We start from the raw sequence: 15,661 nt of genomic DNA on the forward strand, positions 1-15,661 counted from the left end.
AGATTACCTGCAAAAGTCCAAGGCCACCCCCGCCTGTGGCTTCACTGTATGTCCTACTGCCTGGCAGTTTCACAGGTTCAAACTGGCAATCAAACCACAAGACACATACGTGCTCATCAGGCACCATGCTGACTTAACTTTATAGGAGGACCTAGGATGGGAAATGGAGCCTGCAGAGTGTCCTCATCCCACCAGGATGCCCAGAGCTGCCCCTGCCCACCACAGACTCACTGCTCGGCCACCAAAGGGTCCTCCTCCATGGAGAATGCCAGGTTGACTCTAGGCAGCAGACAGTGGAAAACCCTGCCCAGTTCCCTCTCCCGAGCAGCCTCCCGGGTACCGGCAGCCCTGGCAGGGCCAGCCCCTGACTCTGCGTCTCTCCTGCCCTCACTCTAGAGTGGCCGGACTTCGTCAACAGCTATGCCTCGTGGTGGTCCTCGCACGTCCTGGACTGGCTCAAATACGGGAAGCGGCTGCTGGTGGTGCACTACGAGGAGCTGCGGCGCAGCCTGGTGCCCACGCTGCGGGAGATGGTGGCCTTCCTCAACGTGTCTGTGAGCGAGGAGCGGCTGCTCTGCGTGGAGAACAACAAGGAGGGCAGCTTCTGGCGGCGTGGCCGGCGCTCCCATGACCCTGAGCCCTTCACCCCGGAGATGAAAGACTTGATCAATGGCTACATCCGGACGGTGGACAAGGCTTTGCGTGACCACAACTGGACCGGGCTTCCCAGGGAGTATGTGCCCAGATGATAGGCCCGGCCCACGCCGCCGCCCCCTCTGAGTGATGCAATCTCACCACGGGGCTGTGCACCCCACTCTGATGCTCAGGCCTGTGGCCTCACTGGGACGAACCGTGGGTGGGGGACCCACCCTGGTGCTGCCTCCAGCACAAGGAGACCTGGACACAGCAGACACACATCACAAGGCAAACACAAAAGGACACACCCACCTGGCCACCAAGCCACACCTCCTCAGACACACTCAGACACCACTCCAGGCTCACAGCCCCGTCTTAGTGAAGCCACCCACGTGGGGTGTGCCAGGCGCCCCCAGATACAAGCGCAGCCACGCACAGACGTAACACACAGGTGCCAGGCCCAGTGCTCCTGGAGGCTGGCGGGCTGTCTCTCTCACACAGATACACATGCACTCCCTGGGATCTAGGAGGCCCTGGGCTTCCCGTGTCTAGCCCCGGCGTAGACTTGCTCATTAGGGTGTTTGACTCTGGGATGCTGGGCCGGGCGGGCATTTATGCTCTGAGCAGCGAGGACCACTGGGATGGAGGTGGGCGCCAAGACTGCTGCTGCTGGGCTGTGCGGCCCTGGCCGTGTGCCTGACATCCCATAAATGTATGTGTGGTGTGACTACGGGCACCACAAACTCTGCAGCCTTGCCTCTCTTTTCTCTGTGGCTGGGCTGGCCCCCACCCCGCCCAAGCCAATACAGACACTGACCTCAAGACCAGCCACATTAAGTCTGTGCCCTGCCCTCCACCCCCTTCAACCCCCACTACCCCATGCTCCAGGCGTGGGGCCTCCTTGCCTGGCTTCTTCCTCCAACTATCCCCAGGGAAGCTGGAGATTCAAGTCATGCCCCAGAAGCAAGGTGTAAGCGTGGGGGCATGGGGGAGAGGGCAGGAGCTGAAGTTCCAGGGGAGCCCAGGACCCCTGGGAACCTGTACACCACTAGATGGGTCTTGGGAGTTGGCACGGGGAGATTGTAAGGGCTGTGTCTCGGAGATCACTGGGACTGGTGCCGCACCCATAGGGGCCCTGTTTTCTCTGGGGACCCACACTGGGGTCATGAGAGCCAGTTAGTACTCAGTCTGACCCCTAGGTCAGGCCCTACCAGCCTGGGATGGGGGTCAACGTATGCTACACATCTTGGGCTCGCAAGTGAGGCTGTGGAGGCCAGGAGGTTCAAGTGTGGAGGGTAGGGGTGCAACCCGGGAGCAACGCTCAAGGTGGCTGAGATGCAGGGAGGACTGTGGCAATCCGGCTGCACACTGGCCCCTGTGAAGATGGGGAAGGTGGGTGGGCCTGAACTCAGGAAGCCCCTCAGTGGCTTCTCCAGGCCTAGGATAACCCTGGCTGGGCCCCATGGTCCTGCTCTGGGTCAGCTGTCAGAGAGACCTCCCCTCAGCCTGAGCGAAGCTGCATTGGGAGGAGAAGGCAGGGTGAGGGATTTGGGAGAGCTGGACATTGAGATGTCCTGACCTTCTGCTCCCTAGCCTGATGATGAGGAACCTAGAGCCACCCGCTGTGAGCACAGGTAGTGGGTGGAGGGCCCAGTAGAGATGCCCTTCCCCATATGGAAGCTTCCTCCAACCTTCAGTTTGGCCAGTGGGTGGGTTTGGGCATCTGTGCCCCTGGTGGCCTCTAAATCCTTCCTGGGATTCCCCCAAACCCACAGTGATGCAAAGCTGTTCTTGACCCTCCCATAGTGTCAACTCAGTTCAGTTCAAAGCTGGAAACACCAAGGTCTTTGAAAATGTTTATTGGCTCAGGATAGCTTCAGCATCGAATCCGCGAAGGCCCCTGATGGGGCTCTTTCTCCCTAGTATTCGGAGCAATTGAGACCCCTTGGGAGTTTCCGCACTGCCTTGGGAGGGGTAGCCAGGGCAGACCTGCATCCCAGAGCAAACCTAGGTCCTCAAAAGCGATGGCAGGCGTGGCAGCGGGGAAGCCATGGAGGTGGGAAGGGTAAAGTGTGGAGAGAGGAGTGGCTGGGACTGGAGCCGGGGTCTGGGGAGAGCAACAGCACCAGGTTTTTCCTGGTAGTTGGGTTGGTACATTGACTGCTGCCAGGTGCCCAGAGATGTCATCTCCCTCCAGGTAGAGTGTCACCTGCTCCTGTGGCCTTGTAGATGACTGTGTACCTTAGTGAAGAGTGCAGGCAAGAAGAATGATAGGGTCAGGGTTCATCCAGTTTACGTTGAGTCACTCCATATGGCAAGGCACCTGGCCCTTGGCAGGTGCTCCCAGATGTTGGATGAGCAAGGGAGAGCAGAGGCCCCGTCAGCTGGCGGTGGTCCTCACAGCCTTCATCCCAGGTCTGCCTACGTAGGAGATCTCATCAGAAACAGGAACGGGGATCTGTCTGTGCTTGCAGGAAAGTCCATTTGTGTTTCTCCAAGTTAGGTCTCATCTACAGCGCTTAGCTTCTCGGTAAAGAGGACACTCTCCCAACCAGCCAAGGAATAAAAGCTGATCTGTATGTAGGGCAGAAGTGTGGCAAATGCATCAGGAACCGGTTAGAATAGAACAGAGAAACCCTGACTGTTTACAGATGCCAACTTTAATAGCAAGGCTGCAGAGTTACACAAACCTGTGTTAAAACATGTAATTTTTATGGATTTCATCTCCTGTTGTGGATCAATTTGGAAAATCAAAATATGTAATTTTAAAAAACTAAAACACATTCTGGTAATCCCAGTGATGTATAAATGAGAGAGAAGAATAGACAGGCTTCTAAACCCTGGGAAGAAAGCTGCTTAATTATGTGAACATCTTATAATGAGGTCTCTTGCAGCTAAAATTAGATTTTGAGTGCATGAATATGTGATAATGTTTGCATAGCAGAATGCATTTTCCCCTTAAAAGTAGCAATAGCCACTTGGCTCTTAGGGGTCCCCAAGAGGAGAGGAGAAGAGCCGAGGTTGATCTTATCACTGCAAGAATTCTTGGGACACAGGTTTGTTTTCTGCTGACTTGTTTGGAAACCCACTGGAGGTATCTGAAATGTGATGACTCTAAAGGGGTTCTTTTCACTATAGGGAGAAATTGATTCATCTGACCTCCTATTTATCACCACTCAATATTGGGTGAGTTGGTCTGAACAAGGTGGGGGTAAAGTGGAGTGGAAATAATATAGAGTCGTCAGACTGAAGGGCCAGGTTGTAGTCCCAGCTCTTATCTGCCATCTTGGACAAGACTTTTCCCATCTCCAGTCTCAATTTCATTCATAAATTGGGGAAAGTGGTAGGTCTTGCCGGTTCCATCCACATTCATTGCCCCATTTCCTTTCCCAGCAACCCCCCATTTCTGTTTGGGGATTCATATGATCTGCCAGAGCCTCTCCAGGGGTGGAATACATGTCCTGGACTAAGCCAATGACACCTTCCATCTTTCCAGCTATGGTGACTGGGTTGGTATGATCTTGTGAGTTAAGGCGATGAAGCCAGAGGGAATTTCAAGACTTTTGGGAATGCTGGGTAGAAGCTGTTTTAATTCCCCTGTTGAATGTGAAAAAGGTAGTAGTATTCCTGGGTCTTTATGTTGACCACCTTGGGCCTTGGGATCATGACCAGGAGCCACATGAAGCTGACACCACAGAAGGGAGAGTCGAGAGGCAGAAAGAAACAAGTCCTTGGTGAAATTGTTTAAGTACAGGATCAAGCCTTGCTTGAGGTTGGCCTTACCTCTGGACTTTTTTTGTTATATGAGCTAATAAATTCTGTTTATTGTTTAAGTTGTATTGAGTTTAATTTCTGTTACTTATAACTCAGAACATGGTGCAAATGAGTTAGATTGAAAAGCCCTGGGGCTCTGACATTCTCTGTCTCTGTGGCTGATGTAGATAAAGCCTGAAACTCAGTCCAGCCTGAGCTTGTAGGATTGGGAGGTTACTTTTCACAGGAATTGAGCTGAGTGCAAAATTCTCAATAGAAAGCTGTGTTTAGCCAACACAAGTAGCATTTTTCAGTTGGTACATGGTGAGGTTACCCATATAGCCATAGGCAATAATTTCTAAGATGCCCAGTCCAGACCATCAGTTGTCTCATTTAATGCTTAACCCTTTGGTGTGGTTATTATTTATTATCTCTGCTTGAAAAATGAGAGGATTGGGATTCCAATTTGTAATGATTGTCAGTGTATGGCCCTTTTGTAGTTACTGTAACTTCTTTCATGGAGTATATGATGTGGTATTGGAAGGAATTATTTGATAAACTACTTGAGCTGAGTGCAAAATTCTCAATAGAAAGCTGTGTTTAGCCAACACAAGTAGCATTTTTCAGTTGGTACATGGTGAGGTTACCCATATAGCCATAGACAATAATTTCTAAGATGCCCAGTCCAGACCATCAGTTGTCTCATTTAATGCTTAACCCTTTGGTGTGGTTATTATTTATTATCTCTGCTTGAAAAATGAGAGGATTGGGATTCCAATTTGTAATGATTGTCAGTGTATGGCCCTTTTGTAGTTACTGTAACTTCTTTCATGGAGTATATGATGTGGTATTGGAAGGAATTATTTGATAAACTACTTGGATTGGGGATTAGACCTCTTTAGCCCCTTCAGGGGACATGCTTGAGTAACAGCTTATAGACAGTAAACTCTCTTCTAGGGAGGGTAGGTGTAGTTAACTATATAGCTTTGATTTTGCAAAGTGGGACATGCAAGCTTGGGGCAGAGCTGAATTGCTGCTGTTGGAGGAGAGGTAAATGATGCCACTGCGAGATCCCCCCTCTGTCTTTCCCTCTTTAGCCCTCTGTGTGCCAGAAATCGGAGGAACAGAGGGAGTTATATGTGGCTCCCCATCTTCATACTCTCTTTGGAATGTCTATTATACAGTACGCCAGGATGAAAATCTATACAATATGTAGAACAAGGCCAGGATCCCAGGAAATTTATGTGAGTATATTTGTCCACAGTTCTCCCTTTTGTGACTGAAGATAGATTTTGAACTTCTGGAAGTTCTCAGGAGGGGCCCAAATGTGCAGACATATTGCAGACATCCAGGCGCCTGCCCTGGGAAATATGAGCAGATCCAGCTTAAATGACAGACAATATAAAATGAGGAATCTTGTTGTCAAAAATAAAAAGAATCCCAGTTGATGTTATAAGCATAACCATGAGCTGAATGCATTAACTTTCCAAGGTGTCTTTAGTACTTAAGAATTTTTTCTTTCACGTCCAGGCATCAGCAGTGACAGACCCATGGTTTGAAGGTGTGAATAATGATGATCAATAACAGTGAACAAAATTCTTTTGAGTCACTAAGTTCCACAAACATCATCCCACATGTGCCTCAGTGAGGCAAACATTATTATTTCCATGTGGAGGGAAGAGAAAATGTGGTATCTGAGACTGAGTTAGCCAAATTTAACTGCTTTAGTTTATAGAAGAGTAAAATGAGATTTGGAATGGGAAAGGGTCTCATACGAGGTCATGCTGCAGGAATGAGTGGTGGAGCTGGGACCAGAAGGTGGATTCTTTCCATTAAACCACCTGATTGGCCCCACACTACATACCTATAATTCTTCAAGAAGTTGCTGGAAATGAGACAAGTGTGCACAGACAGCTCATTTGGAAGCAAGTCCATTAATTTCACTGCTCATTCTTTGCCAGAATACATTTTGGTGGGCAACTGAGTTCACTTTTAAGAGCCATTTATCAAGCATCCCCACTACTTGACAACCTGCTCAGAAGAAAAATCCCTTTCCAAAGAAGGGAACTCAGTGGGATGGACCATAATGCCGTAAGATAGGAGCCCAGAGTTTTCACCCCAAGTCACCAAATCCCAGACAAAGAAAGGTCCTGTTATTCCAAGACATTAATTAATAGGCAAGCATCTTTGGTGGGTCTGAGCTCAGCAGTATGTGTGTATTTGTAAGAGCTCCAGTTGCAGACAGCTGCCCCTCTAAATCCAACGCCAGCCATCCTGAGCATTACAAGTGACAAGAGCCTGGTCACTTGGGCCTTGGCATCAACTCACTTAGATAATTCTTCCTCCCACAGTCAGATCTGTGGTATCCAGATGACAGAGTAATCTACCCTCACTTTGGAAGGCAGGGTACACATTTAGTATGTGTCTAGGAGGAAGCCCAGGGAAGCAGAATAGTGGTGCTAATACACATACTTTCTAAGCCTTCAACCATCCAGTTGTACCATGGGACTTGCCAAAGGTTGAAGTCATCCCTCACCAGAATCACCTGTATTTGTTTTCTATTGCTGAGCAACAAATGACCACAAATGGAACAGCTTAAAGCAACACGCATTTATCATTCCACAGTTTCTGCGGGTCCGGAGGCTGTGAATGGCTTAACTGAGTTCTCTGCTTCAGGATCTCATCAGGCTGCAATCAAGATGTCAGCCAGACTGCATTTTCCTCTGGAGATTTGACCAGGAAGAATCCAAACTCACTTAGATCGTTGACAGAATTAAGTCGCATGTGGTTGTAGTACCGAGGCCCTCAGCTCCTAGAGGCCATCCACCATTCCTAGACATGTGGGGGTCTCCATAGGCAGTTCACCACATGGCTGTTTGCTTCTTCAAGGCCAGTCAGAGAGTGAGACAGTCTAACATTCATAATGTAACCACAGGAGTGACATCCCTTCATTTTTGCTGCGTTCTACTGGTTAGAAGCGAGTCACAGGCCCTCGTCACATCCAAGGGGAGGGTCTTGCACAAAGGCATGAACACCAGGAGGTGGGGATCATTTGTACACCACAACACCAGTAAGGATAAAGTCCAGCAATCAGAGCATGCTTTATGGTCCATAGGGAAGGACTGGCCATTGGATCGTATTGCATGGAGTGGATATTTTGAAGCATCATCCAAGAGGATCAGTGATATCCAAGTCATAATAATGAATTCAGAGCTAATGTCCTCAACCCACTGCCTTGACATTAGCAGAATCATCTACTTGTGAAGGTAAAGGAACATTCCCAATTTATGTTGGCCAGATCTGTATTATTTTTAAAAATTTATTCTGCTCGGCCCATAGTGCATCTTTCAATTCCTTCCTTCCTTCCTTCCTTCCTTCCTTCCTTCCTTCCTTCCTTCCTTCCTTCCTTCCTTCCTTCCTTTCTTTCTTTCTTTCTTTCTTTCTTTCTTTCTTTTCTTTCTCTTTCTTTCTTTCTTTCCTTCTTTCTTTCTTTCTTTCTTTTCTTTCTTTCTTTCTTTCTTTTCTTTCTTTCTTTCTTTCCTTTCTTTCTTTTGTTTGTTCGTTGTTTCCTTCTCTCTCTCTCTCTCTCTCTCTCTCCTTCCTTCCCTCTTTTTTCTTTTTTTTGGAGTTTCTCTCTGTTGCCAAGCTGGAGTGCAGTGGAGTGATCTCAGCTCACTGCAACCTCCGCCCCCCAGGTTCAAGTGATTCTCCTGCCTCAGCCTCGTAGCTGGGACTACAGGCGCCCACCACCATGCCCAGCTAATTTTTGTATTTTTAGTAGAGATGGGGTTTTCACCATGTTGGCCAGGATGGTCTTGATCTCTTGACCTTGTGATCCACACACCTCGGCCTCCCAAAGTGCTGGGATTACACTGGATTTCTTTAATTTTAGTACATATTAGCTACTATCTCTTTGAATATTGCCGTCTCTTTTCTTTAATCTCTCATTCTGGCACTGGTGTTGGAACTCAAAAATCTAGTTTTCACACCCAGCTCTTTTCTCATACTTTTTATCTCTCAATCCCATTGTACTGGGTCCTGGGAGAATTCTTTACTTAATAGTCAAAATTTATAATTTGCACATCACTGTGCACATTCTGCTCTTCAACACATCTATGGATTTCTATATTTATGTTTTTTATTCATGAGACTTCTAGTTGATTTGTATAACAATCGGGACGTGCTTCATGGCCATGATACTCTTTCGCCTCTCTCTGGAGATATTAAATATATTTATGTAAATGTTCTGTCCTGTTTGCTCTATCAACTCTATTTTCTTGGGTGTTAAGTTTTTTTCAGTTGTTGATTTTGCTATATTTTTCATGGTTTGGATTTTTATCAAAATTTTAGTGATTGTGTGTTCATGAAAATAGAGGAGAACTGTGGAGGTGTCAACCATCCTGCCTGCTGTCTTAGGCTGTAACACCTTAATAATGACCCTGTTAATCACCACTAGGCCACTTCCTGCTCCCCAAATTCCACCCACTCTCAGTAGGAAGCACCAGTATTTCTGAGGCAGAATTCCCAGCTACGTCCTGGGCTGTGGGTTCCTTCTAAGCTTCCCATCTACTTCCTATCTTTCAGCTCAGTTTTGGGTCCAGTCTAGTGCCTCTTGTCATTTTCGAGCGTGGCTATGTTATTGTATAGCTGGATTCAGGGAACAAGGTAAGTGCTTGTTGAACCTACCATCATGTCAACAAGGTCCTTGATGCTTAATCCACCACCAGGAAAACCAGGTTGTTGGTCATGAAAACCATATCTTTGATGCTCTCTTGTGACCTAAGAATCATCATAAAAATGCTGGCTGGGAGGGAGAAGGCCAAGGTTCTAATCTAAAAGGACAATTTATGTGCTGTGTGATCTTGGGCAAGTGTCTTCCCCTCTCTGAATCTTAACTTAAAAATTAGAAGTTTGAAATAAGAATTGGCTCAATCCTCATCTAGCTTGGGTTTTCTCAAGTTCCGCTTATCACATCCACAGCATAATCTCATGGAATGATTTTTGTACCAGCTCAAAGCGCAGACTTCGACAAATGATATCATGACAGACTTTCACTTCACAAGAATTGGCTTCTCAATCTTTGTCAGGTCTCCTCTGCAAAATGGATAGTGCCTTGGGAAAAATGAAATACCCTAAAAATAATTTATATTTATTCCTTCCATTCTTTGTTTTCTGTGTTTGATTCCATAAACAATTATCCAACATTTTTTACTCGCTTGAAAAACTATATATACACACACACACACACACACACGTATACACACACATATATGTATATGTGCATTTGTCTATGTATACATATATGTGTATATATATGTGTGTGTGTATATATGTGTGTGTGTGTGTGTGTATATATATATAGTTTTTCAAGTGAAAAACTATAAAAAAGCCAGGTGATTTAGAATTTTAATCCATCCGTCCTTCTATTTCATTAACATTTCTTGGGCTTCCTGTATACCAGGTCCTGTGCTAGGGGCTAAGGTTACAAAGATAAATGCAAAATACAATATAAAAAAAACTCCATCTCAAAAAAATATATATATACACATATATATACACACACACACACACACATATATACACACATATATGTATATGTGTATATGTATATGTATACATATATATGTGTATATATATGTGTGTGTGTGTATATATGTGTGTGTGTGTATATATATATATATTTTTTTTTTGAGTGGAGTTTTGTTCTTTGTTGTCCAGGATGGAGTACAGAGGCACAATCTCGGCTCACTGCAACCTCTGCCTCCCGGGTTCAAGCGATTCTCCTGTCTCAGCCTCCTCAGTAGCTGCAATTACAGGCATCCACCACCATGCCCGGCTACTTTTTGTATTTTTAGTAGAGATGGGGTTTCACCATGTTGCCCAGGCTGGTCTCGAACTTCTGACCTCAGGTGATCCACTCGCCTTGGCCTCCCAAAGTGTTGGGATTACAGGCGTGAGCCACCGCGCCCAGCTGAAAAGCTATGTTTATATATTGCCTTCATTGTATGTTTAAGCCAGTAGAGGCAGGAATAGTATTATATTTTGCATTTATCTTTGTCACCTTAGCCCCTAGCACAGGACCTGGTATACAGGAAGCACAGGAAATGTTAATGAAATAGAAGGACGGATGGATTAAAATTGTAAATCACCTAGCTTTTAAAGTTTTCCAAGAAAATAATATCGTCCTGGAAAATAGTACCTTTCTCTTCCAATTACAAGCTGAGGCTACATTGCTGAGGATATTTGGTGGAGTTTTTCCACCAGCTGTTTATTGAGAAGCTCAGGAACTGAGTCGAGCTATAATCGTTCCGTGCTGCAGATATAAAAGGCAAAGAAATGTGGCAGCCACCGAATTTTGCTGGAGAATTGTTCTGAGCTGCCGCAGTTCTTGATCAACCACTTATTCCCAACTCTTGGTGAATACGAAACAACTTGTTAGGATGCCTGTCAAAATCTCTGTTCATGGATGTTCAGAACGATCGTTTAACGGCACAATCCACACCTTTGCTCCAACTCAGAGTCTCCACTGCAGATGGGCACTGTTCTTTTTTGCCTTGGGGTAGGTGAGAAACAGCAGCTTCTCTACCTCTTCTGGTTCTGTAGCTCATTACCTAAAGCTCATTAAACGTTTAGCAAAACTTTTTTTCTTTTAATATTAACCACCCATCTATCATAGGCCCCAAGGTAGGACACAAAGACCCCATTTCCAGGCTAGGTGCAGGAAGAACTTCCTCTCACTGGAGCAGGGCGAGGGCGAGAATACAGAGACACAGCAAGGAGGGTCTGCCTACTGGTCAATCTGAGGCCTCCCACCCCAGTATTATCATAAAGTCTAAAGCTCCTCGTGTTAGTTACCCACTGCCGTGTAACGAACTACCCCAGAACTTAGCCACAGCTTAAACTGATGACTTGAAACATTTGTTAACTGAGGGTTTCTGCAGGTCAGGAATCTAGGCATAGCTTAATGACTATTGAGCGTTAAGTGACTTAGTGAGCATTGGCTCAGTGGCTCTCATGAGGCTGTAACCAAGAAGTTGGCCTTGGCTGCAGTCTCAGCTGAAGGCTCACCTTGGGAAGAACTTACTCTCAAGCTCGCTCACATAGCACAATGGCAAGATTCAATTTCTTGCAGGCTGTCAGACTGCGGACCTCTTGCTGGCTGTTGGTCAGAGGCTGCCCTCAGTTCCCTGCCACCTGGGCCTCTCCATAGGGCATCTCACAACACAGTGGCTGGCTTCACCAGTGTGAGCAAGTGAGAAGAGCCAGAGAGAGCGCAAGCAAGGCAGGAGTTACAGGGGTTTTTTTGGTCACTGAATCTTGGAAGTGACATCACATCACTTTTTCATATTGTATTTGTTAGAAGCACATCACTAGGTCCAGCCCACATGCAGGCAGGCGGATTACACAAGGGCATGAATCCTGGGAGGCAGGGAACTTGTGGAGTGATTTTCATGACTGCCTACTATGTTCCCATGGAGGGCCTTCTACACACTAGAGTCACAGCCATCATTGCTGCTGCACACACTGACCCTTGCCCCTGCACGTCCTACGTTGCAGCCTTCGGCATCCTCAGTAAAGCCTTTCCAGGCCTGTAGGCTGGCTGGCCTTCTGCCTTCATCGTTGTTGTGGTGGAGAGCTCATTTCCTGCCCTTTCATTCCTCACGACTGTGCTCATCTCTTCTTTATGCCAAGGAGAATGCTCCCGGTCCCCACATTCAGCCTGGTAGGGAAAGAGCAAAGCAGGAAAACTCTGCCCAGACCTCCCGCTGGGGTGCCCCACTCTATGGGTCCATCCACGAAACCTGCTCTTAGCACAATCCATTCTCTCCAGTTACACCCAGGCTTCCCCTGTTCCGTGGTCACATTAACCTCCATCAGATAATTAAGAGCTTGGCTTTCCGTGAGAGACCTTAAATGTCACCTTTCTGCCACCCAATATGTCTCTGAATGACACAGACTCTAATGAGATATTCAAATATAGAAAACTGAACGACTCCTTGCTTTCTCATCATGACATGTATCCAGCTGGAGGGATCTGACTACATCACTACATTACTTATAATTTCTACCTGACCTTGGGTGGTGGAGTGTAATCTTTAAGGAAACTATCCATTTAATCTCTCTTGCCTTATTAGCATTTAATTACTATGACAAATTTCCAGATGTACCAGGGATGTTAGGATTATAATTCAATTTTCCCCTCAAATGGCCCAGTAACCAAGGGCAGTGGGGCCATTTCTGGCACCATCAAGTTCTGATCAAGGAAGTATCCTGGACCTGGTGCAGGCTCCTGCCTGTCTGAGTGCTGAGCAGGGTTTATCCCAACCTCAGCTCCCCAGGTAATGGCAGAGCCTTCTGCCAGCCAGGACCCCTCACTTGCTCTCATTCTCTCTCTCTCTTTTTCAGTGGGCTGAGCCTTTTTACCCTGCTCAGGGTCAGGCCAAGGCCTGGGGCCAAGGAGAGGATGTTTCACACACAGGAAGGAGCAAATTCTCAGCTCTGAGAGCTGTATTGGCCAGTGGATGCCATAAGCCAGCTGCTATATGCAGATTTTCAGTCATTGAAGGACAACAGTTGGAAATAAGCCAGAGACACCTTCATCTGCTTTCACTCCTTTAAAAAGCCACACTCTGCCCTGTGAGTCACTGGCATTTTTCCAAGTCCCATTTTGACACCTCTTGCTTCTCTGAATCCCATAAATCACTGAGAAAGTCCTTCTTAGGGTCACCCGTCCTTGGGTGTAGAGAAGGAAGCAACTCCAAAGGGACCCTACCTGGGGTCTGGGGAACTCGGGCTCTACGACTGACCCTTACCTCTCACTGGCCATGCATCTTTGGAAGACTCTGTCATTTTCCCTGAGAACTGTCACTCACACAAGGCAGTGGAGCTGACATATGGGTTTGACCTCGTGACCTTGTCTCCTTGGCCAGAGCTCACGGGACTGCTGGGGTCCCTGACCAGAGCTGGGAAATTGGATTCTCCTTTTGGTCACTTGGACTTGGGCCTGGGAGACCCCTGTCTGTCTGCTAGTTGTGCAAAATGAAGACACAGGAATGTGGGGTCCGTGGAGCACAGATCTGGGCACGCAGATGATGGCTGCCAAGAGACCAAGGAAAGGCACCATTGTGCTGAGAGAAGGAGATCCGAGAAGTAAATAACCCAGAGAGAGGCTGAAATGGAATCTGTTCATGTTAATATTAAAATGGCAACCAATACCCGAGACAGAAATTGTGCCCCTAATCAAATCAGTTCTTTCATTCGTCTGTATTGCCTTCTTCTCCCTTTTCCTGCTAATTTACTTTTTACCTATATGAACAAATGTAATCGATAGACCCTTTTCTTTTTTATTTAACATTACATCATGAATATTTTTCCATTTCTCTGTAGTCTCTTTTTTTTTTCTTTTTTTTGAGACAGGATCTTGTTTTGCCACCCAGGCTGGAGTGCAGTGGTGTGATCTTGGCTCACTGCAACCTCCACCTCCTGGGCTCAGGTGATCCTCCTGTCTCAGCCTCCTGAGTAGCTGGGACTACAGGTGTGTGCCACCATGCCCAGCTGATTTTTTTTTTGAGATGGAATCTTGCTTTGTCACCCAGGCTGGAGTGCAGTGGCCCGATCTTGGCTCATTGCAACCGCAGCCTCCCAGGTTCAAGTGATTATCCTGCTTCGGTCTCCCAAGTAGCTGGGATTATAGTCATGCACTACCACGCCCAGCTAATTTTCATATTTTTAGTAGAGATGGGGTTTCACCATGTTGGCCAGGCTGGTCTCAAACTCCCAACCACAGGTGATCTGCCCACCTCGGCCTACCAAAGTGCTGGGATTACAGGTGTGAGCCACTGCGCCTGGCCAAATTTTGGTATTTTTAGTATAGACCGTGTTGGCCAGGCTGGTCTCAAACCCTGACCTCAACTGATCTGCCCACCTCAGCCTCCCAAAGTGCTGGGGTTACAGGTGTGAGCCACTGTGCCCGGCCCATAGTATCTTATTTTTCCCCAATTCTTCTCCTTTTCCTACTTTCCTGTTCAGCCCCTGATATAGTAACCAGTGACAGCCTGGTGTTATCCATTCACACCATTGTCACACCATTTGCGTATAAATATATAAAAGCGTATGTGTGTATATCTATATTTCTGTCTGTGTCTGTATGTCTATAGATATAGATATAAAAACTTGGGGGCCATCATTTGTTTTTGCAAAAATGAAATAAAATGATTTTTCTGTGTTTTCTACTTAATTTGCCCCTAAATGATGCATGACATTCATTCCTTTAGAAGGCAAACTAATATTCTGCAGTTGGGAATCTCCAGAACGAGGTGCATACACTGTACCGACACAAGGAAAACATATTCAAATTTTTATCTCGATTTTGATCTCTTCTCTTTAAAATTTCTATTTTCTGTTTGTTTACCCTACAGTTAAGGTATTCATACATGCAAATAAATATCCGTCTTTTGGAAGTGTGTACTATCATCAAATGAGCAATCGGAAATGCTTAGAGACCACTAGTCCACAGAATCTGGGAACAACTTATTCACACATTTCCCTTTTGGTAGATAACCAGGCTGTTTTTAGATGCTGCAACAGGTACCACTACAAACTATGCTTCGACAAGATTACTCCACACAGGTATTTACATACTAGTGCTTTTTTTTTTTTTTTTTTTTGAGATGGAGTCTCGCTCTGTCGCCCAGGCTGGAGTGCAGTGGCATCATCTCTACTCACTGCAACCTCCACCTCCTGGATTCAAGTGATTCTCCTGCCTAAACCTCCTGAGTAGCTGGGATTACAGGTACCCGCCACCACACCTGGCTAATTTTTGTATTTTTAGTAGAGACGGGGTTTGACCATATTAGTCAGGCTGGTCTCGAACTCCTGACCTCGTGATCTGTCCGCCTCGACCTCCCAAAGTGCTGGGATTACAGACGTGAGCCACTGCGCCCAGCCGTGCTTTTTTTCTATAGGACAGATTCCCAGAAGTAAAATTCCTGATTCAAAGGGTTTGTCTAGTTTTAATTTTAACTGATATGGCGGGTCTGCTCTCCAAAATGTCCCCGCCACCAGCAATGTATGAAACACTTATTTCCTGCATCTTCAAAGATTTTAAGAATTATTACTCTTTTCAACTTTTGCCAATCCGATCAGAGGGATGAGAAATGGCATTCAGGATACCTTCATGTACAAGTAAAGGCATCGGGTCAGACAACCTCTAAGATTATTCTAGTTCAAGTATCCATATTTCTCGAATTATCTATTTTCATAACTTACCTGT

The 15,661-nt window shown here is 46.4% G+C and overlaps 1 protein-coding gene across 11 annotated transcripts in view; it reads left to right on the forward strand.

Moving 5' to 3' along the window:
• LOC105472700 (WSC domain containing 1) overlaps nucleotides 1-4,469 on the forward strand; it is a 515,974-nt gene extending 511,505 nt beyond the window's left edge. For all 11 annotated transcript variants that reach the window (XM_071082227.1, XM_071082226.1, XM_071082225.1 and 8 more), the window contains one exon: nucleotides 397-4,469. In XM_071082227.1, coding sequence (XP_070938328.1) covers nucleotides 397-749 — 353 coding nt within the window. In that variant the 3' untranslated portion in view covers nucleotides 750-4,469. The remainder of the gene's footprint in view (nucleotides 1-396) is intronic.
• The last annotated feature ends 11,192 nt before the right edge of the window (nucleotides 4,470-15,661 follow it).

Source organism: Macaca nemestrina, chromosome 17 (genome assembly GCF_043159975.1).
Source record: "Macaca nemestrina isolate mMacNem1 chromosome 17, mMacNem.hap1, whole genome shotgun sequence".
In the NCBI taxonomy this organism is placed as follows: Eukaryota; Metazoa; Chordata; class Mammalia; order Primates; family Cercopithecidae; genus Macaca; species Macaca nemestrina.